The 25,903-nt window shown below is 41.3% G+C and overlaps 1 protein-coding gene across 5 annotated transcripts in view; it reads right to left on the bottom strand.

Moving 5' to 3' along the window:
* tbc1d14 (TBC1 domain family member 14) overlaps positions 1-25,903 on the bottom strand; it is a 42,352-nt gene that overhangs the window by 13,025 nt on the left and 3,424 nt on the right. For 3 of the 5 annotated variants that reach the window (XM_022752281.1, XM_022752279.1, XM_022752280.1), the window contains 5 exons: positions 25,080-25,854; positions 14,653-14,776; positions 3,091-3,215; positions 1,470-1,552; positions 1,171-1,288 (listed from right to left, as the gene is read on the bottom strand). In XM_022752281.1, the coding sequence (XP_022608002.1) occupies positions 1,171-1,288; positions 1,470-1,552; positions 3,091-3,215; positions 14,653-14,776; positions 25,080-25,854 (1,225 nt within the window). Of the gene's footprint in view, positions 1-1,170; positions 1,289-1,469; positions 1,553-3,090; positions 3,216-9,514; positions 9,680-14,652; positions 14,777-20,658; positions 20,927-25,079; positions 25,855-25,903 lie in introns of those variants that run through there. The other 2 variants (XM_022752282.1, XM_022752283.1) reach the window with 2 other exon arrangements.

Genomic DNA, 25,903 nt, shown 5'->3' on the forward strand with positions numbered 1-25,903 from the left:
TTAATTAAAATCAACATGCTGGAATGAGGCAGCCATGCTTGTAAGACAGGGTGTGTTTTATCAATCTGATAATTAATCATTATGTCAACACATGACTGAGTTGCTGGTCTACAGCAGCTGCTCAGTATGTGCTCACAATATGGCGACTGTGACATCACAATGAATGCTAAACAGACATTTAATGATGATCAGATATACAGGGGACAGACAATTAGCATTCTCCCTGGTTGTAATATCCTGGTCACCATTTTACAGATGATTTAATGGATACTGAGATACTGACCATGTTATAAACTTTATGCTCAGGGCATCACACTTATACATACGTATATAAATTTAATGTAATGAAATGAGAGCCTGAGCATTCAGGGCTAAGTGTATGCCAATATATACTGCTGCATACACTGCAGAGATGTACAGTCACATACAACAATGTTATAATGTCCTTGTAAGTTTGCCAGAGTTTCATGTTTATCAGCATAAATCTGGGCATGTGTTAGTTACTGATAAGGAATCTGTGACTGGTTATTTCTACACTAAGCATTAAACATTAGAGCAGTGGCATCTCTGGTGTTGAGGTCTGTCTTTTTCTGGGGCGGGTAATTAATCGCTATAATCGTTTTTTTTCCCAGTGATGGGGATGATTGTTGCATTTAAATGTGTGCAAATAGTTATTTTATACTTTTGGTTGGTCTGGAAAGTGGTTCTCTCATACACCCACAGAAAACAATAAGCATATTGTAACTTAGCAAATCCAAATGAATTTAAAATGACCCAGTTCATACAGTTAATTGCCGAGTCAGTGAGGGAACTTGACTGAATTTAATCTGACATGAAGCACTTCCTGGCTCCTTTCCCTCAACAAGTTCAGTCTTCAAAATATAATACAAAACAAGAGAGGGAGATGCACTGATGCGTAAAAACTCAGATCATTTGAATATCTGCCAAACAGAACAGATTTCCTCCACTGGGTTTAGATAATGCGACAAAAGAGGTTTTGAAACAACATGAAGCTGCTGTTCTTTGTTTAAAGCACTGACTGTTCACTGTCGATACAGAGATGGGATTCATCAGTACAAAGAAGTTGGGTGTATTTGAAGAAAAGGTTACAAACACTTTGAACATCAGCCTTGTTATACTTCTAAGCTCCGTGACAGTGTCTGTACTCACATCGTACTCCAGTTTGGTAAGATCTCCTGGTTCCAGGTCTGGGCAGCTGAGCCGATACTCTCCTCGAGCTTACACCGATCCTCCAGCTGCTTCTTCCTCTTCTGAGCCTCCTTCAACTCTACAGACAGGGGGGGGGTGAAGAGAGGTGGGTCAGATACAAAAACAGAGAAACCAGGCTAAGAGACGGACAGGGACAGATTCAGGTTCCTGATCCTTTGTTTGTAGCTGTGGTGAATCCCTGAGCTCCAGGGATGAGCTTACACTCTGGAAAAGGACAGTAAGAGATCATTGATCCTCACCTCTCTTCTTGGCCTGGGCCACCATCTCTTCATACTGCTGTCTGTGTTTCTGAGCCTCCTCAGCTGGCTTGGCAGGCAGATTACTGTAACACACATACATGCACATAAATACATGGCTTAGCAGCGATCTGTTCTTTGAGCTTAACTTGCATTATTCATGTTGAGCATGTTTCTGTGGCATGAAGGGAGGAAAACATACAGAGAACAACAGGACAGGAGCCCTTCCCTGACTTTGGTCTTGTAACTTGTGTTTATGGACTGAACTCTACACTGTGCTGTACATGTAACACAGCTGCATCATCCAGTGGTTACACAACGTGTTGGACCCATTTACTGCATTTATTATCATGCCACTGTGTTGTATTTGTGACGGCTCTGGCGCGGTGGGATTGCGTTTTGTGTTGTTCCGCTCCAGGTGTCGCTCCTCCTCGGGTGGAGCAGGTTAGGTGCTCACAGCTGCTTCCACTCACTGATCAGTGGGAGTACAAAAGTGCAGAGAGGGAGCTCAGCCAGGGCCAGTGTGTGGGCGCGCTGTTACTCTTTGCTGCGTGAAGGAGGGTGTTAACTTATCTAACTTTCCCTGTTCCGTCGTTCTCCGACCAACGGTTAAAAACTAAATGTTTATTTTGTGAAAACCTGGCTGTTTAGTTTTGGTCTTATGTTATAAACGAGAATTAAGTTGTAATTTTATGAGAAAAAAGTTATAATATTTCAAGAAAAAGTAAAAAGAATTAAAAATGTAGAGAGAGTATCACAAACAACCAACCAACCGAACAGGTGAAAGGACAGTCAGTGTCAGCCTGAGCTGCTTCTGGCAGCTGCTGTTTGTCTTACAATAGAATAGACTCAGTTTCTTCAGTCTTTTCAGTGTCATGACGCTAAAGATGATGCTGATGATGATGCTGATGAGCCAAAAGATGAAGTTTCTCCTTCTAAGTGAAACCGGCAGTAACTAACAGGGCAAACAGGAGTGAATGAAAACGAGGCTTCCAACCAAAATATGTGTTTGACCAATTATAACATCAAACCTGTAGTACAGTACCTGTAGTTGAGGTAAATAAAGGCTCTGTCACTATTTGAAGAAGCACAGTAGTTGAAAACTGTTGTGGAGCCACTGTAATCCCTGATGACGGGTTAGAAAATGTTTGCACCGAATCATTTTGAAAGAACGGCCAATGACAAAGTTAAACACTTGGCTAACCAATGGTGTTACATTATCACTCGCTCAACTCTATCACTCAGTCAGTCAGTCGCAGACATTTGCCGCTGTTGTGCTGGCCTGTGGCCGGTCCAGCCGAAAAGCAGGGTAATGGAGACAGGCCGAGGGAGGACCATTAATCTTTCAGCAGCACTTCTCTTTTACCGACTGTTCGACAAACAGGGGACGCAGCGAGAGCCGGAACAATACTGAACGGAGTCTAATGACCCAGCAGAGGAGGGAGGGCTGATAAAGAAAGAATGAGGGGACGATGGAGACAGAAAGAAAACAGACATGGCTTTATTTTCTGATAAAAAATGTTTTTAAAAGCTCCACTCGCAGTGAAAGAGAATGAAAAATGTGGGACAGTCAGAGATCAAAGACAGTGTGTGTGTGTGTGTGTGTGTGTGTGTGTTGACATACGCAGGTCTGTCCTCCAGTATAAGAGCAGTGGTGGAGAGCGGCTCAAAGTCCAGGTTTTTCCTCACACTCTGCCTGGGAGACGTTGGGTTGCCAGGTCCAGCTCTGCCACTCTTTGTTTCATATTCCTGACAACAGAAATGACGACAGATGATTTAGACAAATGGTCGTAAAACTAAAACTGTAGGTCTAATTACAACAGTGTTACAGGGACACCATCAACACGCTTTTGAGGTCAGTTTCATTCAGGCTATATTTAGTTTCACATGGCTGGCGGCAATGACGTGTACACGGCATCTACACACAGACAGAGTGAAGAGAAAACAAGAGGGAGGGCTTGTACATCCACATTAAGTCACACAGAAACGTCTTGACAACCTTGTGTTCTTATGGCCTCTGAGCATTTGTCAGCTGGTGTCTAATGAGTGTGTGGTTTCTGCTCCACCACTGGCAGCGTGATGCAGGCCTATAGAAAGAGCAGGTCATGTGACAGTCAGTCTGTTACAGCTGAGGCCACAGAGCACTTTAACACGAGGCCAACTATCAGCTGATTGACCTACAGGTTTTGTGTGTAAGTATGTGTGTGTGTGTGTGTGTGTATAAGGTAGCAGCTCTGAGCTATCGGCGCACACTAACACACACACACACACCCCACTGTGTATCCAAAAGGTCCTCCAGTGTGTGTTGAACTGGTTAATAATGCAGGCTGAGGTCTGCAAGCAATCAGCTTAACGCTTTGCTACCACAGGGACACTCACATTGATCAGGCAGGAAAATCTATTCCTGTGTGTGTATGCATGACTGTTAGATTTAACAACATGCTGCATCACTGCCTGTTGTACCAGGGCCTGGTCTCCATTGGCCCCGGGAGACAAATAGAGGTAATTGAATCACGCTGAATTTTTGCTTGAGGAGGAGGACGACAGGATATCAAGGTGCCAGATGTAAAAAGGCCCGTTAGTGGCTCTTTGAGGTTGTTCCAATGCTAATGTCAGCGAGCAACATGCTCACAATGACAATGTTAATATGTTGACGTTTAGCGGGGAATGTTCCAGTTTTAAAGGAACAGTTCCAACATTTTGAGAAACATGTTTATTTGCTTTTCTTGGCGACTTAGATTATAACATTGAAAGTCTCACATCTGTCCATTAAATATGAAGCAACAGCTCGAAGATTAGCTTAGCTTAGCATAAAGACTTGGGTATGGTGTGATGGGTAATGGGTAGGTGATTGGTTCTGCATACCTTAGGTCATAAACCAAAGTACTAGATGCAGAATAATTTTGACCTGATGATGCTGCTAGATGAAATGTTCATATCAGATTTCATGGCAATCCATTCAATAGTCAAAATGGTAGACCGACTGACCAACCAATGACCTTGCTATTCCTGAAGGGCTGGTGCTGGTACTGCTAACAACAAAAGTGACTGCACTGATGTAAAAGCAAAATAAATATCACATTCTCTATTGTTTAAGAGTGAGGACAGAAACATGCCTTAAAAGGTGATGTGTAAACTAATAAAGTAAACCTAAAGTGGACCAAATCTGATGTAATTCAAGATTTAAATGAGTGAATGACTGCAGTGCAGGATTAGGAGCTAAGAGAATTCAGCTTTAAAAGGAGGGAGAAACCACAAAGTAGCAGTCAACAGTATCTACTTATCTTGCAATGACAAGAGGTGGGAGGAGGAGAGGAGAAGAAAGGGAAAGCCTGAGAGGAAAATGCCAGAGAAGTAGTCGACTCTAAAGACAGTAAGAAATGAAAGCACTGATGGATGAAGAAAGGATGAGAAGAGGATGTGAGAAGCTGGAAGTCAAAGTTTTAATGGAAAGCTGTCCACCACTGCTGGAGCATGGAGGTGATTCATCCAGCCCTCAACCCCCTCTTGTCCTCCCTGCTTTGACTGCATTGTATTCAGGATTATCGGCAGGCTGCAGGTTTGGTCCAGATCACCCTCAGGCCGCAGAGCCTCATAACAAGGCTTTGTGCTGATGGGCAATTTCAGTTATACTAAAACTGACACCTTCCACCTACAGCATCCATGCCATTTACGACTTCAGTTAAAATACTGAGGTAAACAAAACTTACATTTTTGTTGGTGAAATGACACATCTTATGGCACTCATGTTGAATTCCTGACTTCAACTTTGCCTTGAAAGTAAGTAGTGAAGTTAAATTGCATCCCAATATAAATCTAATGACACACCATTAACGTAAAAGAAAAAGCTTAGAGTACAAAGGAGCTGTAGGAGGGAAATGAAAATTCAAAGCAGCTCTAATCCATTTTTTTTTTTGCATTAACAAGAGGTAAAATTATGATGCATGTAATGTGAAAGGAATCGCTCTTTCACTTAACTGCAGTTCCCCTCTGCTTGGAAGTTTTTTGCTTCTTTAAGCACATTGTTTTGGTTTTATGACCCATAACTTTACTGTTTTGATCCAATCTCACTGCTCTCAGCAACTTCATTTAGGCAGCTGATCTCAGTGATTCACATTACTCCAAATGTGTGGCAATGTTGCTCTGTGTCTGCTATCACATTAGCCCTATCAACTTGATAATATGTCAGTATACAGCTTGTTCTGCTGCACAAAAGTTGCAAAAAAAAAAAAAAAACACAACAGAAAAAAAATATACCTAACAAAAACTAGTAACTGTAGAAATATAAAACAAAGATTTTTCATCACTATAATCAAATCAGCTCAAATACTAATGTGGTAAAAATCATGTTGGTGTCTTCCAGTTTAATTTAACTTAGGCCTCTTTTTTGTAGTTTTACCATCATGTGGAAAAGTTATAATACTGAGTAAACAAACCAACAGTGTATGCAGATTACCTAAATCAATTCATCTGGAGGCCAAACTGAATGTGTGTGAACCTGAAATGTAACTAATGATCCCTTAGTGCATGAGAAAATTAACTACGTTAAGTAGACTCATAAATTTGGTCTATCACCTCTGATGGATGTATCTATCAAGCTAACCAAATAGAATATTTTGCAAAGTATATTAATATATAGAAAAATGAAAAAATGGTCTTGTTTAACCGTGGCTCAGTGCTTAGATGAACAGATGACATGCATGTAGTGCTGCTTGGTTTATTAAAGTCAGTGTGTACCCAAGGGAACAGCTGCAGGTCGATAAAAAACGTTAGCCGGAGCTTTGCACCCTGGGAATGGATGGATATTGCAGAGAGAGGGAGGGAGAGGAGAGGAGAGGAGGGTGAGGGAGACAGATTGGGGGGAGGAGGGGAAGGCAATCTGGCATCTGTTCAGCAGCAATGCAGGTGCTACCAACAAGGTTGAAACAGAAGACGGGATGTGTATGACAGTGTACAGAGAAGAGTCTGTGGACAGGGAAACAGTCAGTAAAGGCTCACCACATCACTGTACATTCCTCTGTCACTCAACAACTAGTTCTACTGGTGAATCAGTACTTAAGCTGACAAGTAGCGAGCAGACAGAAGAAAGAAGGAAACAGATTACACATTATTACCTTCCTGGCTCTCCTCCTGGAGCTCTGTTAACCATTTCTGCTTGGACTCGTCCCATTTAACACGCAACTGGTGTTTTTCAACACTTTTGTATCTTTTAAATAATCTTGCAACCCATAGAAAATTACAACCATAAAGTGAACCTTTTTTACTCAACATGCATTTGTTACACATTTCAATCAACCTCTTCTTCCTGTAGCAACTCCCTTTCCTTTACTCCTAAAACTAAGGCGTTTTCGATCTCCGTCCATACTATCACACCTGAAAACACATAAATACATGAGCAATCACGTGCACCGGGCACACGTGGCATGGAGCCAGTGTCAACAGGAAGCAGATTGTTTACTCTGCAGTTAATTAGTTGCAAAAAAAAAAAAAAAATGCTACGCACCAAGAACAGCAAAGACAGTGTTAAAATGCAGAGTTTAAGCGAATTACATCTGCTATTAAAGACAACAAGGTCAGTAAGACTTGTATTCCACTATCATATTGCTTTCACCAGTTGTAGTCGAGGCTGATGAGAACCAATCAGGGAGCGATGGGGTATCTACGTCATCATTTCCAAAAGTCTGTGTGGACGGGAGGCGAAAACGTAGCAAAAGAGATGCGTTTTAAAACGAAAATGTAGTAGTGTAGTAATATACCATAACCATCCAGCTGTGCTTCAGTCCATATTCCATACGTTTATTCAAAGGCTTCAAGTGAGACAAATGATGAATCTCTCTCAGTGTTTACTTTCCAGAAACCATCATATCACAGAACTCAGTGCATCTCTATGGCAGACCTGCCGGCTCCTTTGCGTCTCATGTTGCAGTTACACTTTCACGAATCTGGCAACACACACCAGAAAAATTGGCTATGTGGCAGCAGAAACAAGAGTATAATGTTATGTTATATATTTCATAAGATTAGTATGAAAGGTTCCCTGGTGGTAGCTTTTAGAAGTGATAGCAGCTATATCCTATGATAACCCGCAGCCAGGGCAACCTGCTTTGTCACACTGGCTTTCAGTAAAGTTCTACAGTTTCCTGGTAGTAATGTAAGAGCTCAAAGGGCGCCTGGCTGCACTGACTGACTATCTGGCTGTCATGTTGGCTGTTAATGGCCATTATGATTGACGCTTAGTAGCATCACTCCTTGTGGTCCAACAAAGTCACACTCTAAAGTTCTACTGTGGTAAAGTCTTATTGTTATGATCAAAAAAAAAAACAGCTGGAGGTTCTGAGAAAAAAGGTACAAACTGGGCTTGAAAATACACCACTGTCGCAACTGTTGGTAAAACTGCCTTTGCATCATCTCTTCAGGAAAACACCACAGGCTTTCTCAATAATGTAAGCTGAGAGATGAAAGGCCACAGCAGGGTGCTCAGCCTGGTTTCACTGCACAATGCCAAACTGCTCTAAGTCCCAGCTCTTCACTGGAAACTGCTTCAGCTCAGAACAGAGTGGGAAAGAGTCCGATAGCAGTGTGGTGTGTAGCAGGCAGGTGTGTTTTGTTTGGCTGCTATCACATGAGAGGTTACAAGTTCACTAATCAGACCTCAAATTCCACAATTCTATTGACTTTTCTTTTTTTTTTTTTCCTTTTACTGACAACACCACAAATTCCAGCATTCTCAGATGAAGTCAACTTGTGAACACATTGTGGGAAGTTTCCGACGCCTTTTCATGCATCTCTAAATTTGCCGCCGGTGGAGTTTGTCTCACAGGATCACCATTTCTAGATAGACAACCAAAGATTTCACCACGTGTCTCTCACAACAGTCAACTTTTACCTGCGACAGCCCTGGAACACTAATGGTTCCTTCAGTTTTATCTCAAAAACAGATCTCACTTTTTTTTCTTATTTATTTATTTATTTCTAATAGATGCCCTCTGCAAATTGTCATTATCCCTTAAGTTATTATATATTGTATTGATATTGTTTTGATTTGAAACGTCAAGCAGTTCAGCAGTGTGTTCCTATGTACACATTAACAACTAAAAGCTTGTTGCAGTGAAAAAAATAACTTGCATTACTTCTCACATATCCTTTTAGAAATCAACCAAATCCATTTAACTTAGACCATATAATGCTTTAGTCAGACTGTTATCATATCTGGTTGTTCAAAGTAACAGGAAACTACAAATAAGACAGATTTGGGATGTAATAAATCATTGTTTACATAATTAAATATATCTGAATGAATGTTAACACACAGCTGACGCACTAACATTTGAACCGGATTGAACACAGGGGAGCTAAGGACGAGCACACGCAGCTTTGTTAAGACAAAATGAAGAAAATGTACAATATCCAGACTAACAGATGGAACTAAAAGCACTGGCACCAAAACACTCACGATATAACCCACTGCTTTTTTTTTTTTTTTTCCCCCCCTCTCTAAGCATGTTTCACTGGAAAGCAGTCCCACTGTTTCAGCTGTCAAATGAGCTGTGTCTCTTTAACTCCATCAGAGAGAGCAGCAGGAGGAAATCCCTTGACACGCTTCAAAAAGCCAAATAGAAGAAGAAAAAAAAAAAAAAAAAAAGTCGGTGCTGTCATGCGGCTGCTCATGCTTTTGTTGTACTAACTTGCAGGCCACAGGTCAAGTTACATGCAGTGATGATGGGTCAGCCCCTGGGTGGACATTAGTCAATCAACGCATCCAAAAAAAAGAAAAAAAAAAAAAAAAAAACCCAGACATTTTCATCTTTTCTAGTGACTGAGACATCTTAACAATCATCACCTCGCTTTCACTCCACAACCACCACCAAGCACAGAGCTACAACGAAGCTGAAAGAGGCTATTATGTGAAACCCGAGCCGTCCCCTTCCTCTGCCGCCTCTCGTTCACGCTCTGACTACAGATGCCCTCTGATTCTGCCAGACAAGGAGAGAGACAGTGGGTCACCGTGCTCACCCGCTTCTGTCCTCGCCGTGTGAATGCTCACTCACCATGAACGCTGCGTTTCCTTACAGACAGCCAGTCCTCCGGTGGGGGTTCGTTTTTCCAAAACCCTAGCCTATCATCATCGCTGCCCCTGAGGGCTCACTCCTGGCAACAGGACACCCAGGAGGTGCGAAAGGAGGCCAGAGGGACAGTCAAGCTGCCGATAGAGGGACACACCCCGCATTGGAAAAGATGCAGTAGCAGCATGATACAACCCCCCCCCCCCCCCTCTCGCTCTCTCTCTCTCTCTCTCTCTCTCTCTCTCTCTCCCCGTCTCTCTCTCTCTGAGCAGTGACGCTACGCTGAGCGGCTCTGCATCAGGTCTATTGCTGCTGCTGCTGCTGCTGCTGCTGCTGCGTGTCTGTGTGTGTGTCAGCAAATCAGCACCACCGTGTGTTATTAGTCATCGCTGCTGCACTGAAGGAGTTCTGTGCTCTGCTTTGTCCTGTCAGCCATTCTAATCAACCCCAGAGTAATGGATCGTGTTTCAGCCCCTCAGCTCTCTGCTGTTAATCCAGTCAGGACTGAACGAGCAGCAGCAGATGAAGCCCCTAAACAACTTAACAACTTGTATATCTTGTGCTCTAGGACAGGGGTTTTCAAAGAGGCTGTGAGACTGCCCTCAGGACAAACCTTGGAGAAAGGCACCCTCTCAACCCACCCTAGTTTACTTGCTTTGTTTCGCTCAATTCCCGGATGCCTATGGAATCATGATTATGTAGACACTCAAAAATTGAGCCAAGACAGTCTAATACTGCAGAAAAAAAACTACTGTATCTCTGAATTACTCTGAGATGATGAATATGACAACTCAATTTACTGTAGAAAACATCAGTTATCACAAGTTTCAGCCTAAATTACATATAACCATCTGTAGTGGTTCTCAAAATCCCTCATTTATTAAAGTTTAAAGGGGGTTTAAATGACTTTACATTCAGATTTAAACTCCTGCTGGGAATATTATCCAATTTCAATTCAGCCTCACACCAAGATCTCACACTTGTCTCGGCTGCCACACATTGATAATTGGAGGCTTAGCAGCTTACAGAACACATTATTTTTTCAACACCGAGTCCCCGAACTCACAGCAACGCAAAGTGGTGTAAATTAGAATATTAGACTTGATTCACTGTGTTGCTCTCAAAAGGGGAAACGTTGCTGATTGAAGTAGCACAGTGCGCACCTGTATAATAACCTAGGCAAATAAAGCATTCCACACACACACGCACACACAGTTTACTGACCCCGCCTTTGAATAGCAGCGTCAGTGGCAACACAAAAGCTTGAAAGCCTATCCTTGTTAACCCAATCCTGCGGCCCAATATAAGGTTACAGCCACAGATGAGATGGACTGAGGATTTAAAGCACACGTGGGTGTGTACAGCGAGTGTGTGCGTTTGAGTGTTTGTGTGTTCACATGCGCTTGAGTAAGAGGTAGCATTTCAATCCTGGCGTTCTAATTTCAAACCAATACCACAAAACGGTCAATATTTACAGGGATTGAAATAGTGTGCGACATGTTAAAGCACTGATATGTAAATTGTACATTACTGCAGATTAACAGGTATCAACAGCACAAAGAGCATAGAGGAGAGGGCTACTGCCCTGGTGTCAGCCACAGGGTAATAACAGGCTTCTCCACGCTCTAATTACGTGCTGCCATCTTGTTCTTAGGTTTGTTTTACCAGTAGAGAGCTGCCATAGTCTTTAATTGGGCCTGAGACACTTTGCTCTTTGCCTTTGAATGGTACTGGGAAATTATAAGTTTCCAGTCACCAGCTGGCTATCTAACAAAGTGCCCTCAACGACCTTGACATTTTGAATTTCAGCTGGCTGAGCGACACAAACACTGCATCACATGCATGTGGCACGTTACCGCTGCAGTGAGGTTAGAGTGTGACACAGAAAAACAGCAGAATTCAATTGCATGGTTAAAAGGTGGCTAGTAGTAACCCATTTTCTTTTAGATATAAATCTACATCTACATTTTTATACTTTTGATAAAGCTACTTGACGCTGTTGCTCATGACGCTACAAGCTACTTTTCTTTGGAAGCAGTTAAGATACAGCAGAATTACACCTCTGTTTAAAGAGGGAAGCTAACCTACAAACTACTCCGATAAGGCACCTAACTACACTGAAGTTACTGGACAACAAGAACCATCTAATGTATATAATAAACAAATGCACTCATTATGTTGTGCTATATTATATTACAGTTATTTCTGGGATTTTTTTTATCTTTTATTCAAGAGAAATAAAATTTATCAGCGTAGCATTTGGTAAGGTAAGTACAGCTTGTTCCTGGTGGAAAGCTCGTGAAGCTAGCTAAGTGATTTAGAGAAAAGCTTTTCACAGTTTGACTTGAGATTTTTAAGCTTTATTTTTTTATTAGCAATGCAAGCCAGGTCTCCTTCCTGGCATTTAAGATAGGTCAAGTTTTGTTGGTAGTTTTCCCATTTAATCAGTCCAGTCCAGTCAACAAGCGATCCAGTCCAGGAAATTGCTGGGAGTGGAGGCTAATGTGGATTTATTTACCAGAGGTGGTGATGACAACCACTGATGACAATGATCGGCAGGGGATTTAACGACCTTAGTTTTGTCCACCGCACATGAGCGTGTTGGTCCGTGCCGCTCATGCTGACCCTGCTCTCTTCCTCTACTCAAACTGAATGAGGTGACAAAGGGAAGCGTCTCATGGTGGCGCAGAACGTGGACAAACAGTTGAGTGCCATGTGGTAAGCGTTGTTTCCGGGAAGTGTATACTGTAGTGACATCCAGGGTGTCACATGCAACATTAATTAGATAGCTACACCATTTTGAAAATAACTAAGCTACCAGAAAGCTACTGAGAAATGTAGTTAAAAAAAATCCACTGTGTATTAATAAACTTGCTACTAAACGTTAAAGTTTTTACTCCATTAAAAAGTTGGATGATATTGTCATTTCTCACATGCTACCAAAGCCATGACTGTATACTGTGTGTACATTCATTTTTCAGGTGAAATATTAGCCAGGTCAACACTCAAGACAAAAACACGTTGAGCAGCTGTTTGCTTTTCAGCCTGGGGCTTTCTAATATTAGCTGAACAACCTAAATGTCACTGATGGGAGGGTTGTTGCTCAGGGCATTGTGCTCCTGGTATTCAAGAACACAACAGATTGTACACAGTCACAATATGTTCTCAATATTTTAGACTCCTTTTAAAGTCCTGGTCCTCAGAGATTATATAACAGAATCTCAGCAATCAGTTGTCCTGTTATCTTTGCTGAGCAGGAGTCATAATGTTAGTATACTGATTGGTTTTTACTGTCCCATGGTGCAGTAATGAGCTCTGTAAAAAGGCATTATTGCATCAAAAGCTGCTTGCTCATGTATATGACCTTTGAACAACAGCTGTTCTGCAGCACAAGCTACTGCAGCACCATTTCGGTGGACTTTTCGAACCATTATTAAAGTCTGACTAAAACTTTATTCAAATTCAATTCAATTTCAGGAAGTCTAATTTAACACTTACGAGGCGCAGGACAGAAAAGGGAAAGCTGGAAAACAAAACTGAAACTCCAGTTTAAAGACACTAGTAACCGCGACAAAGTTATATACAGTTAACAGCTAACACGGCTGCTTATGAAGCAGTCAATCAGCTGTTGTAATGCGTTTCTGGTAGCTGGTACATTTCACCTGACCATGAGGTCACGGGACCCACTGCAGCAACTTAAACCGCAGCTGACAGCCCATGGCAAGGCCAGAAACAACTATTGTGGAGGGCTTGTTTGGTGGAAATGGTAAACATGTGAATCAAAGAAGTATGGACCTTATTAATTAATTAAGTGGAATTAGAAGTATTTTTTATATATATATAGGACTAAAAAAAAATTTACTGTTGGATTCTCTTTCAATACACAGTTAGAAAGGATCTGCTGTTTAGAGGAAACAACACCCCTCAGTTCAAAGTCAGGACGACCATGTTCTCTGTGATAGGCTCAAACAAAGCATACAGAAAACCAAACAAAGTGAAATAAACAAACCTATTTTTGGCTCATTCGACTGATGTCTTCTTTAGGACAGAACACAGAATGCCGCTGAGCGCAGCCTCAGATGTTGCCATGTAAACAACAAGCTACACTATGGTTCAGCAGCTCTTTTTCAACACTGAGCAAGTGTGGTCTTAAATATTTCAGACAAGTGTCTCATTAATTGTCAGTGGAGATATGACTGCAGCTGAACTACATCAAAGAACAGACAAACTTAAGTCTTAAGAAATGTGAAGCAATGTTAAGAAATCACTTGTATTTGATTGATATAGAATGTCGGATAGAAGAAAACATCTGAGCATCAGTTATAGAAAATGCACTTACTATTCTGAGCTGTAATACTAATAAAGAGACCATTTAAAATATTACACAGGCTTCATTGAACACCACGATTGTTTAGAGACAGGCTTGGTCTAAGCTCTCCTAAATGTGTTGTATGCAATTCAGAAATTGGCACATTCTGACATGTGTTTTTGGAAATAAGCAAAGATATTTCTGTCTGAATTAGAGCTGCACAATTAATTCGAAATACAATCTATATGGTCAAGAGCAATATCCAAATCGCAGGAGCTGCAATTTTTTTTGATAAAAGTAAAATGTGTCACAGGCATTGTTGTGCATTCTTAGCACTATAAGTGCTGTGGTGCTACAGAGACGCCCTGGGCTACGCATCATATTCTCCAGAACCGACCCGAGTCAGAGAGAGTAGTAAACAGGCCCGACCTGAACCTCACAGACATTTTATGTCCAAACCAAACCCAAGCCCGATACAGTTAGTGTAAGCTGAAGCTTATTTTACCCTGTCATGCAGTTGTTGTTACCATGGCCACTGCTTGCCTGTTTACACAAGTGGGCATCTTGTGGACGATTGTCAAAAGGTCGACATGACCGAACCCGACCCAAACCTGATCACCATTTCTACATTTTGTCTGAATCTGGACCAACCCTTAATGTCCCATTAGGCTCAAGTCAGGTATCCACCCTCTAGTTTTTGACCTCATCATCTAATTTCTTACCCAGTTTCCTCCAGCTACTAGGTGTTTTGTGTTCAAGTGAATGTAGTCAGTAAGAGGGGCTCTTCATGATCCCAAAAAAAAAAATATTCTACCTTTTGTATTTTCTTAGGGTCCTTGATGGAGCCTTCCCGTGGGGGGACTTTCCCAAACAGTTTCCACCCTGGATCTCTCTGCTCCACTGGCCGACTGTCCTTCACTCTCCTGGCAAACAGGCTCCTGAGAGAGAAGCCAGACAGACAGCGGGAATTAGTCATGAGGACAAATAAATGAGGTTATTATAACACAGAGCAAAAAGTGGAACACAAACCGTGGAGCTGCATAAATGTGTGTCCTTATTACTACTGACCTAAGCACTTAAAAAGGAATCAATGGATTTAAGAACAAAGGCATACAGGCCACCCAGAGAAGAACCTATGTCCACACTAATACAGTTTCATTTTTAAACAGTGTTTTAAAATAAAAACGATAGAGTGTTTTAGCTCCGTATCAGAAATAATGTCCATCCACACTGAAATGCCTGAAAACACATATCACATGACCATTCACCTACACTGAGCATGCGCATGCCAGTGTAAGCAGGAAGCAGATTGTCTACTCAGTAGTTGGTTGCTTAGTTGCAGAAAATACTACAACAGAAAACATGTATTGGATGGAGTGACAGGAGTGTCAGAGAATGAATCAGGGAAGGATATGTTGTGACTAATGACACCCAATCAGGAAGCAAACGTGGGTGTCTGCCTCAAAGATACTGTCTATATGTAAGAGATTACAAGCAGTGCCACTGGTATGAAATGGTTTACACTTCCTGTCTCCTAAGTGGGCGTGGTTGTGATTGCTTGTTTATGTCTAAACATAACAACAACAATACAACATGAGATACAGTATGAATTTACACCTGATTTTACTTCACTTTTAAATCATGTTTGCACGTAAAAGTCCTTCTAAACTTGTGCTGTTGGAAAGTGAAGCAGTGCAGCAGTGAAACCAGACCAGAACCAACAGATGAGGAGAGATCTGTGTTGCCAGATCTTGCAAGGGTTTGTTGCTGAGACAGAGACAGGTCTCAAATAAAGTTAATTGTCCCCTGATCCGTCTGAAAAATGCCATTTTAGTGTCAGAATATTCAGAAGAATGACTGTAAGTGTGCCGTTCTCAACTGTCTCCATTTCAGCCAGTCCAGACTAAAACACACAACACGGAGTTTTCTAACTAAAACAAGGCCACATTTTAGGGGCTTGAAAACTTCTGAATAGTATGGACGCCAGGCATAAATGTAGCAAAAGTGATGTGTTTTAAAAACTAAAACATATTTGTGTGAATGTAGCCTGGGTGACCTCGTGTAACCTGGCAGTGGACTAATAAAACTAGCACGCAAAGTGCAACAACGATGAACCAATGAGAAAAGGTCATCTTTGTTGCTTTCATTGAAGAATCCACTTCCAATTATCACTAGACTATCTGCTCTGCACTAAAAACAAAAATCACCTACTCTCTCTTGGACTGAAGATAGAGCAATCTGCATTCTATGTTTAGCTTCCATCCACCACATGCAAAGCGGCTTCCTCTTTTCAACAGGGTTCACTGTACCATTTAGCCAGCTCTTCCTTTCATTTCTCCATCGGTGCGGTGTTGTCACAGAGCTGTTAGTGTGGGCTTTAATTAAAAACCTGAATAGAGCCTAGCTGTGAAAAGACATGAATAAACTGGTCAAATAAAAAGCCTCCTCTGACACAACGGGCAGAGTAAAGGTCCATACCCTGCTGCTCATCTAGGATCAGTCTCACCAAGAGCTTTTGAGAGATTTTGACTGAAGTTGATAACCCTTTACGATGAATAAGTTGTGTTGACACTAGGGCTGGGACAATATGCTTATTTCCTGATTCCATGCCAACATGGTGTTGATTCAATATGCAGTGCAATTTTGTGGTATCACAATTCTACAAATATTGTGATTCTATATTATGATTTATTGCAATTTTTGTTTATGTTTTTAAAATTAGACCATGGAAAAAAACTTGACACATACACTTTTAGAGACTGTGTATCATTCATTCATTTCTGTGCTTTATTTCAGCAGCATCATCGCTATAAAACCCTCTTGACTCTGTCTTGGTCAGTGCAAATAACAAAATAAATATCAATTCAGGAAGCGCGGCGTTTAACAAAATTGTAAAACAAAATAAATAAGTAAATAGATAGATAAACAAATAAAACAATATGGAAACTTCAGTGAATCTATTTTTTCCCCACCCCTGACACAACATAGACTTAACCCAGTTGACCTGAGAGAAGTGGACAGGAGGCCTAAATATACAAGTTGTTTCATTGAGATCAATATGACCTTTGAACTGCCGCACAGCGTGACCCAAGCCCTGTGGGTTGCCTACGGGGTAGTGAGGACAGGAAACATGCTGGCAGACACTGAGCAGATACAGCTACAGGCCTGGAGGCCTCATCCACTGATAGCTGACTATGTCTGCTGCAGGTGTGTTTTGTGTGTTTGTTGCTGTGTGTTGTGCTCAGCTAATAACTCATCCAAATCTAGAAAAAAAAAAAAAAAAAAAAACATTGAACTTTAGAAGTCTGGACATTTCAGTAAATCCTTCTAACAGAGTTTCACCATGAATGCTCACAGATCCTATATCAGCTGTGCTTTGCTGCCAATCATCACTTTTCTGGTCAGTGCTACGTGATGCAGCCACCAATCGAACCATACTGCTCATTGCAAAACTATCTACTCCAATCCCACAGGGACAGCGCCAGGCTGTCTGACCATTTTGGAGAATGGTCTACGCTGCAATTGCTGACTTGACGTACTTTTGCCAAGAAATACTTTCGGTCATAAACAATCATTACAAAACAAATGGTTATAAACAAATAAAGAAAAGTTACACAGTTTCTCTAAAATTACTGTGTATTTTCCCCCCTTTTTTTTGGCATTTGCCCTTTATTTTGTAATGACAGCGGAGATACAAACTTCCAGTTGACAACTAATTATGTTATGTGCAATAAAAGCTTTCCACCAATGTCATGAATCTCTCTAAAAACCAGAGATAGACCGACTTCAACCCCAAACATCTGAAAGTCTGACCAACAGACACCATACGGCGACAGCGGCAGAGCACCAGCAGCGCTACTGCTGATGGCGGGGAAGCTAGTCGTGGCAAGAGCACCAGCAGCTCTCCTGATGTTACACCCACAAAGAGAAGCCGACAGAAAGTACTGACAAATGCGTTTGTCTTTAATACAGAGTATTTAATAGTCTAGCTGTATGTAGGCAGGGTTTTGACCATGAGAAGCTAGTTAAGTAATGGCTGACAAAAAAATAAGTTCTCTCCAGTGTGACTGGTCAAAGTCAAACTCTAACCAGCTGATCGCAGCATGTTGTGATAGCTATTATGAAACTAACTACAGGGTCTGGTTTCACACAGGTATTTCAGACTGGTCTGTAGTGTTAGTTCAGTCTTAATTCTGCTGAGAGATTAATGTAATACAAGTCAGACCATTTCTCATTTTAAGACAAAAACATTAGATACCTTACCCCTAGGCTAACTCAGGCTTCAGACCAATGTTACCATGGTAACAGTCAATGACTGTGCTGACGAGTAGCACCTAACAACAAAAAAACAGGGAAGCATGGCTCATAATTTGTGGTTTGCCAACATTGTTATGGAGAGAGTGATGAGAAAGGAAAGAGTTTTTAGAGACAAAAATCCGATTTTTCATTTTCTTGTTTCTTCAAGCAAAACGTTCTAACTGTTGAATTCCTCCAAAAGACAAACATTTTCTGCTGAGGGTAAATGGAGCTGAGCATGTAACTGCAGTTCCAGTCGGCCATTTTTTTTTTTTTTTTGTTGTTGTTTTGAAAAAAAGTCTTAATTTACCCAGAAATCATTGTACCACAGTATTGGCTTAAGAAAGTCAAGCGCTAAACTGCTTCTGAAGTCTGACTGTTTGATATATCTAAGCCACAGTCAGAGTCTATCCTTGTGAAACCCGCCCCTGTTCTGTACCAGTAAAATTTCAGTTTCCGGTGGCAACCTGAGCACAAAATGACAACAACCTGGTCTTGTCGTCCCCCAAACGTTTTATAAGTAATAAGTGACAAGTCACGTTTAACAAGGACCAAATCTATTTTTCTTTTATGGTGCATGTCCACACAACACCACAGTGAGCATGAGGCCGAGTGAGCCTGCATGTCTCCTTTAACATTATTTACACTCTATTCTTAGCGCCTCGCTCATTGTAATATGTTTCACATCAGTGCTGCATATTTTCCACTCTGCTTACTTACACCTATACATGCAAGGATACACATTTCCTCATTCTGTGGGTTACTCGAGTTTAATGAACAGGTTGAATGACAGCGCAGAATTGAAAGGCCAGCACATCTTCCGAGCTCTTCTCTTACAGACTGCGAGGCCAACATGAAGTCACTGTGTGTTTATCAGTGGCATTTAAGCTTATCTCATTCAGCTATTTTCACTACAGCTCAGGGGAAACAAGCAACCATGTTTCCAACAATTTGTCTTTTCTTAGAAAGATAACAGAGAAATGCTGGGAGACATGAGGCGTCAGACACTTGCAGAGCAACATTTTACACTCACATGCAGAACTGCTAAAGGAAGCTGTCATTTGAATACTATCTGCTGTAATCTAAGTCACTGAGCTCCACCAAGAGAAAACAAAATGGAAGGAAATATCAGCTTTTAGCACAAGGAAGCAATAGAACAGAGAAGTGAACTGACGACGAAGAATTCCTCTATCAAGTTTCCCTTACTTGTTTTTATCACTTCTTATTGTCTTTATCATAATTTAGACACCCATGTTTTTGTTATGACCCGTTATCATGTGTCCAAAGTTCCACACTTAGGTCATGTGATGTCAACTGAGACATCTATGTAACAACTGAGCAAACTCCATCCTCTAGAGACAGTTCAAAGTTCTGACAAAAGGCTGAGCCTTGCAGAAAGACTTCTCTCTTGTCAAACTACTACTTCCATTGTCAATAAACAAACTCAACAAGTGAATTATACATGAACTTTACAACAAAGGGATAACTAACAGATGGATCTATTACTGACTTTAAAGAAAAACCTCCCCTAGGGGATAAATAAAGAATGTATATCTATCTATTTGTCTATCATCCCACAACACAGCACAACAGAGCAAACCTAGGGTGGAAAAAGTAAACTGTGACCAGGCTTTGAACAATAGGGAGTGGTGAACTTGAGTAACCCCATGAGCCACCATAAAACAATGCTGCACAGACTGAAGTGCAGAGGCCACTTTCAAAAAGCAGACCCTGGCTTTAAGTCTCTGAATACTTTGTACATCACATTTTTCTGTACAGTTCCAGGGACTGTGATTTTTTTTTTTTTTTTTTTTTTCAGATTTCATGCCTGCCACCAAACAAATGTCCACAAAGCAGCAGCATGCTTTGCATTCAGTCCGGGCCAAATGTGCTCCAACGTGACAGCTGAATGGCTGCAGCTATGGTCGAGTGCTCAAGTGGAACAGCTAGAAAAATCAAAAAGGACAGGCAAAGGGGCTTGTTTGTATGTTGTTGAATTCAAGCTGGGGCTTTGTACTGCACTGGTTTGTGGTGAAGTCTCCCAAGAACTCTTGGATTTCACAACGTTTGTGTTCAGTTTTGATGTGTGCAAATAAGGTGATAAAAAGGTGTCCCAATGGTTTGTATGCTTCGCCTGACTACCTGGCACAGACATGCCAAACAAGCTAGTACACGAAGAAGGAAAGCATAGTACATTGAGTTCCCCCCCCCCCCATCATAAAAGACATGAGTGAGCAAGACGCAGAGCTGCTCCCGGCGTTTCTTTACAACAGTCAAAGGAACAGTGTGTATCTAGTCCACAAGAAACAGGCTGTGTAGCACAAAAAGCCACAGAATTCAACTGCTCACCAAATCTCTGTTGCTTGCTTTCATTAAAAAAAAAACAAAAACAAAACAAAACTAAAAATTTTGTAAAGACAGGAAACAAATGTGACAAATGTACAGGCAGGACTGGCTAAGGAATGTCAACCATGAAACAAACTTACATTCAGTCCAAAAGCAAGTAACGTTTCTGTGCTCGTACCTGTCGATGTACAGAAGAAGTGATGGGGCTGCCATCCTGCTCTGTCACCACAAAACACACGGGGAAAAAAAGCAGAGACTGAAGCACCAAGGGGTTGAGCTCACAGAAGTAAACAGAAAGGAGGGCAAAAACTCCTGATGAAGTCAAAGCTCTCCCTCAGTCAAGAGTCAGGCCCATAGTTTTAATAACAAGAGAGTCTAAAAAAAAGTCCCACACAGCCACTACGCTGAGGCAGAGTGAGACTATGAAGAAACTGCTGCAGCTCCTCAGCGTCACTGCCTCCTCAATGAGAGGCCTGACTTCACAAATGGGTGGGGAGGAATCTGAAGGGCACTGAGGGAATGAGTAACTTCTCCATGTGAGGGAGGAGGGAAACAGAGAGAGAGATAACAGGACAGAAGGGTAAAGGGAGGAGGAACTGCCATTTAACACATGATGCATCACACTGAATCCAATTGATTTATTTAATCAAAAATCAATTACATTAAACAATGGTTTGTGTTCGTCTGATAACCTGACAGCCTTTAAACAACTCTAAATCCTCCGCATCCACACTCTGCTTCTTTTGTATTTCACACTTGTAGAAATACAAAACCAAACATTGCAGTTTCACCAGCAGACAGCTTTACAACCGGGATGGATTTACTGACAACCACACAGCTAGCTTAGCCTTGATGACAGCGCACAGTTACTCCAAAAGACCCGACCTAAGCTGCATGGTCAAACACCCTCCAACGCTAAAAAAGAAAAATGACCGACTGCTGAATGTAGGTGTACCTGTGGCTAACATTAGCATGCAAGCTATAACCCCATTTTGCATTTTTTTGCACACAAAAGGCCCTTTTACAGCCTGTGCTTGGTTTGTTGGTTTGAGGCTACTATAGAAACATGGCGGTGCAACATAGTGGGGCCCCATGGAAGAGGACCCGCTCAGTGTGATGTAGGACCTCATTCTAAGCTGATGAAAACACAACTATTCTTAGTTTTAGGTGATTATGCACCAAATAAAGAATATGAATGTTATATTCCGTTGATGCCAAAAGATTCCCCTAAATCCAACACACTGGTCAAGGAACAACAGCTAACTCTCAAACAAGCCAACAAAATGTACAAGTAACAATGCTAACATACACAGGTAGTTACAGGTATTAACCATGTTCTTAGTTCAGCATGTTAGTATCCTAACGTTCGCTATGTAGCACTAAGCACAGAGTACAGCTGAGGCAGAAGTGAATGAGATGTTAGTTTTAGTTGGTTATAAAAAAAAAGACAAGAGTCAGACTTTATCCTGCTGGTGGCATTAAAGGAAAAGTCAATGCATCACTTTAGTCATTAGCATTCATCCTCTGAGCACTGTGAATGCATGAAGCCAATTTCATGACAATGTAGTTGAGACTGACAAACCATTGTTGCCATCCATAGAGCCATGCTGCTAATGTGGCTAAAGATTAAGAGATCAATGTAAAAAGTTATGCTTTATTGACCATTTTATCAACTGCAAGATCAAAGTCATCATCAATTATTGTATCAGTCACAACTAAAACACTATTATTGGTCATCATCCTATTATGTAATAAATAAATACCAAGAGGGTTTATTTTGTTGTTTTTACAATGTATTACCTGGCTCTATAATGCTTTAATCACATTCTTTAATTACAGGTTGTAAAATACTGTAGGTCTTAAAACCTTGAAGAAAACCTTGAACCTTGTCCAATCTCACTCACACACACACACGCGTCATTAAACAACACAGCAGGTGTCAGATTACAGCTGAGAAAAGAATTTTCTACCAGCAGCATGGTTTGAAAAATAAAAGATACACGTTTGACGAGGTGCTATAAAATCCCCTTCCCTGCTCATTCGAGGACAATTCAGACCTCAACAGAAAATGTTAGTGAGAGATAATCAGAAGGCCTGTTTGATGATTTTTAAATGGCTACATGTGAACAAGGCCAGTGGGTGTGAAAACAGCTTTTGTTCAAGGAACTTCAAACATAATGTTCAGTATGATTTCAACATACTAATAGGTTGCACAATAAACTCATCATCGTCATTCTTCATTTATGCCGCCAGAGCAATGTGCATCACTACTGTATGTAAATTAATACCAGAATGAAAGTCTTTGTGGGTAAATAGAAAGTGCTGATGAAGGATCTTTGTGGTGACTTGTAAATCATTCTGACTTTGTTTGATCAAGATCTATAGGCTGACCAATTACCTGGTAGTTTGCCACTCTGAGTTGATCAAACAAGCAAAAAACCTAGTACATGTCTAGACCGCCTTTGGTCAAATCCTGATTTTATAACTGTGACATCATCTGACAAAATCACCAAAGAGAAAGTGAGAAGAGACGGACTATCTTTCTTATTTAGTCTCACACAGCTCACAGCCTCCATCTGGGATCCACAATACTTTATTTACTCAACTCCAAAACGTAACAGACTTTTATTCAAGGCAGTTCTTTATGTCTAACTCCCTCTGTTTGATATTATTGTAGAATTAGTCAGAGCGGTATTTTAGTACGACGCCTCATTTTCAGTCGCGTCTCATTTACAGTTGCAGGTGTTTCTGTTGTTTAAATGCTATTCAGTTTCTTTATCTTACCAATGACTCTCCCTCCCTCTCTCCTGCTCTCTCTGCTCAGTGTGTCTTATGTTTAGTTATTCCTCTACCTCCTTTAGTCATAATGATGCTTGCAATGAAAGTAGTTTATTTGCTGTAATGGAGGCAAGGCTCAGTGTATTGGAAGTGCTCCTCCTCTTCCCTGCAGTTCCCGAGCAGCTCGGTAGACTGCTCATAACAAGAGGTGTAGCCTTAAGCCCCTGGTCGGCATCCACACAGTCCAGTCACAACCTGTTTGAAAACAAGTCGCTAAATCTAGAGACTTGTTACGTTAAATGCAATAAAATCTTTCCAACAAATGTTATAAATCTCTCTATATGGACAGATGTCAACCCCAAATGTCAACACTGGCCGGTAACATACATGTACAGTCTGTTTAAGAGGAACGAACAGCACACACCCAATCATACACACACAGAATTGCGAAATAAGACTTTCAACATGGCTGTATCCTCTTTACAAACAGAGGTATTGTGTGGTCCCCTAGAATGATACAGTGTCACTTTGAGCCAATCAGTAACTTTAAAGCAAAATCTGTAGTGTTGCTTTGTTTTATTGAGGGCCAACCCTGAGTGCAAATGCCAAATAGTTTTTCTTTGAGAGCATAAATGACCCTGGTTTCATCAATCAGGCTTTATAAGTTATGTTCATGTGTTTGTTCATTAATCAATCTGTCCTTGATTTAGGACAGAGTCTTGAAACTAAACGTTACTAATGTTGTGCCATGTTAGGCTGAGGGCCAGCTGTAACGAGCAAGAGTGCTGGGAGGGGACAGGATGTCTTGGCCAAGAAAATGTGAAAAACAACCATAAGCAATAACACAGTCTGATGAGAGGAAGTAGAGAGGGCAGGCTGCCTACAGTTCATGGCACTATGGCATTTGTTACATAATCAATGTTCTTGTATTATTAAATTATAAATGAAGGATAACTATGTGCTGTTTCCTGTGTTTTATCCAGATAGTGGAATGAACAGATACACAAAAAGATAACAAAGGCCAATGCAAAACATATATTAAAAACTGTCCTATTTCATATTTCTTGGAACAGTTTGTATTTGGAAACCTCCCATTTAGCATTTATATGCACTACATAAACATTTTTAAAATTATTTACAACACACTATAATGTAGTTGTAAGCACGTATAAGTAAGTATTTATTAATATACAGTGTGTCACTTTTGTCCTCGCTGCATTTTAACTTTGCAGCAGCAATTGTAACGACAGTTTGCTTTCTCATTGCTTGCTCTTTAGCATGGTGTTTGTCTGTACAACTTGCAAAGGGATTTATAGACACAAAAGCCTAAAAACACAAGTTTGCTAGCACAGTGGCTTTATTTGGTTGGATGCATAATTTGAAATGCTATGGTAACTTTACCTTCCTTGTTAGCTTAAATTATCTAAACACAAACTCTCACAAGTTTTTAGTCTCTTGTGTTCTTAATGTTTTGTGTTTCTGGGCATGTCGTTTGTTTGGTGACATTTTGCTGCCGAGTTCAAATATCAACAGAATTGCTTACTATTAGAGTGAAGTAAAGTGTTACCACATTGCTCACTCAGTGCTAGCTTGAGGTTGTGGATAAATGCAGGTAAAGCTGCCGTCACATTACATAGGAAGAAATGTACGTATGACTCAATGAAAGTGCCATATCATTGTGGAGCCAAATCCAATAGACTGATTGATCAAGGCATAATTAAAACACAAAGCAATGCATTTCGAGTTTGACTCCTACTAAACAACTATAGAAATATTTGCCTTATCCTTTTAAGACAGATATTCTGTCATAACTGAACTTACCTGTTGAATAAGCTTGCCAGGGGTCCCAGTTTCTTTTGCCTGCCATCGTCTTCCTGCTGCATGACACCTGACCCCAGATATGGTCGTACAGGACTCCACAAGTCTCTTCCTGGAGATGACGACAACATCACGTCTGAGAAGTGAGCAGCGCCGATGTCGTCTGTTTCTAGGGTGACAATGGCGCTGGAGTCAGAAGTGACTGTGAAATCCAAGATGTCTTCATTGGAGACCGACAGCTCAGTGCTCATGCTGGACACACTGCACACAGAGATGTCATCGCTGCGGTTTAAGGCTCCACCACCGAGACCCATCCCCGTGGTGGCGGATAATCTGATGGCGGGGCTGAAGAGGCGGATGGAGTCGTACCCGCTGCGGGGGAAGGTGGAGGATTTGCGGATGGTGTTGTTAGCGGGATCATCATCCAAAGGTAAAGTGGCAGGAGAATCATGACTGGCGTCCAGGATGAGGCCTGCGTCGCCTGAGCGTTGGTGGCTGTGGATGATGGGCTCTGGAGGGTTGATCTCCAGAGTGGGGATACCTGAGTCCTGGGAAGTGAAGCTGTGGCTGTCCTGATCCAGGTCTGAGTAGCTTTTCTGGGGGCTGCTGTAGTAGTTGGGGGTAGAGGAGCAGGACGGCTTGTAAGTGGGCAGGACGGGCTCGCTCTGCGGGGTTGAACTGGATTCATGGCAGTGGCAGTTGGTATGATCTTGGAGGTCAGAGACAGTTGGATCTTTGACTACAGAGCCATTCTCCACTATAGCTACTCCAGACACACCTTCAAAAGAAGATAAGACTCAATTAGTTTGATTTTAACAATTTTTTAC

This window comes from Seriola dumerili, unplaced genomic scaffold (assembly GCF_002260705.1).
Source record: "Seriola dumerili isolate Sdu_G_001 unplaced genomic scaffold, Sdu_1.0 BDQW01000167.1, whole genome shotgun sequence".
Lineage (NCBI taxonomy): Eukaryota > Metazoa > Chordata > Actinopteri > Carangiformes > Carangidae > Seriola > Seriola dumerili.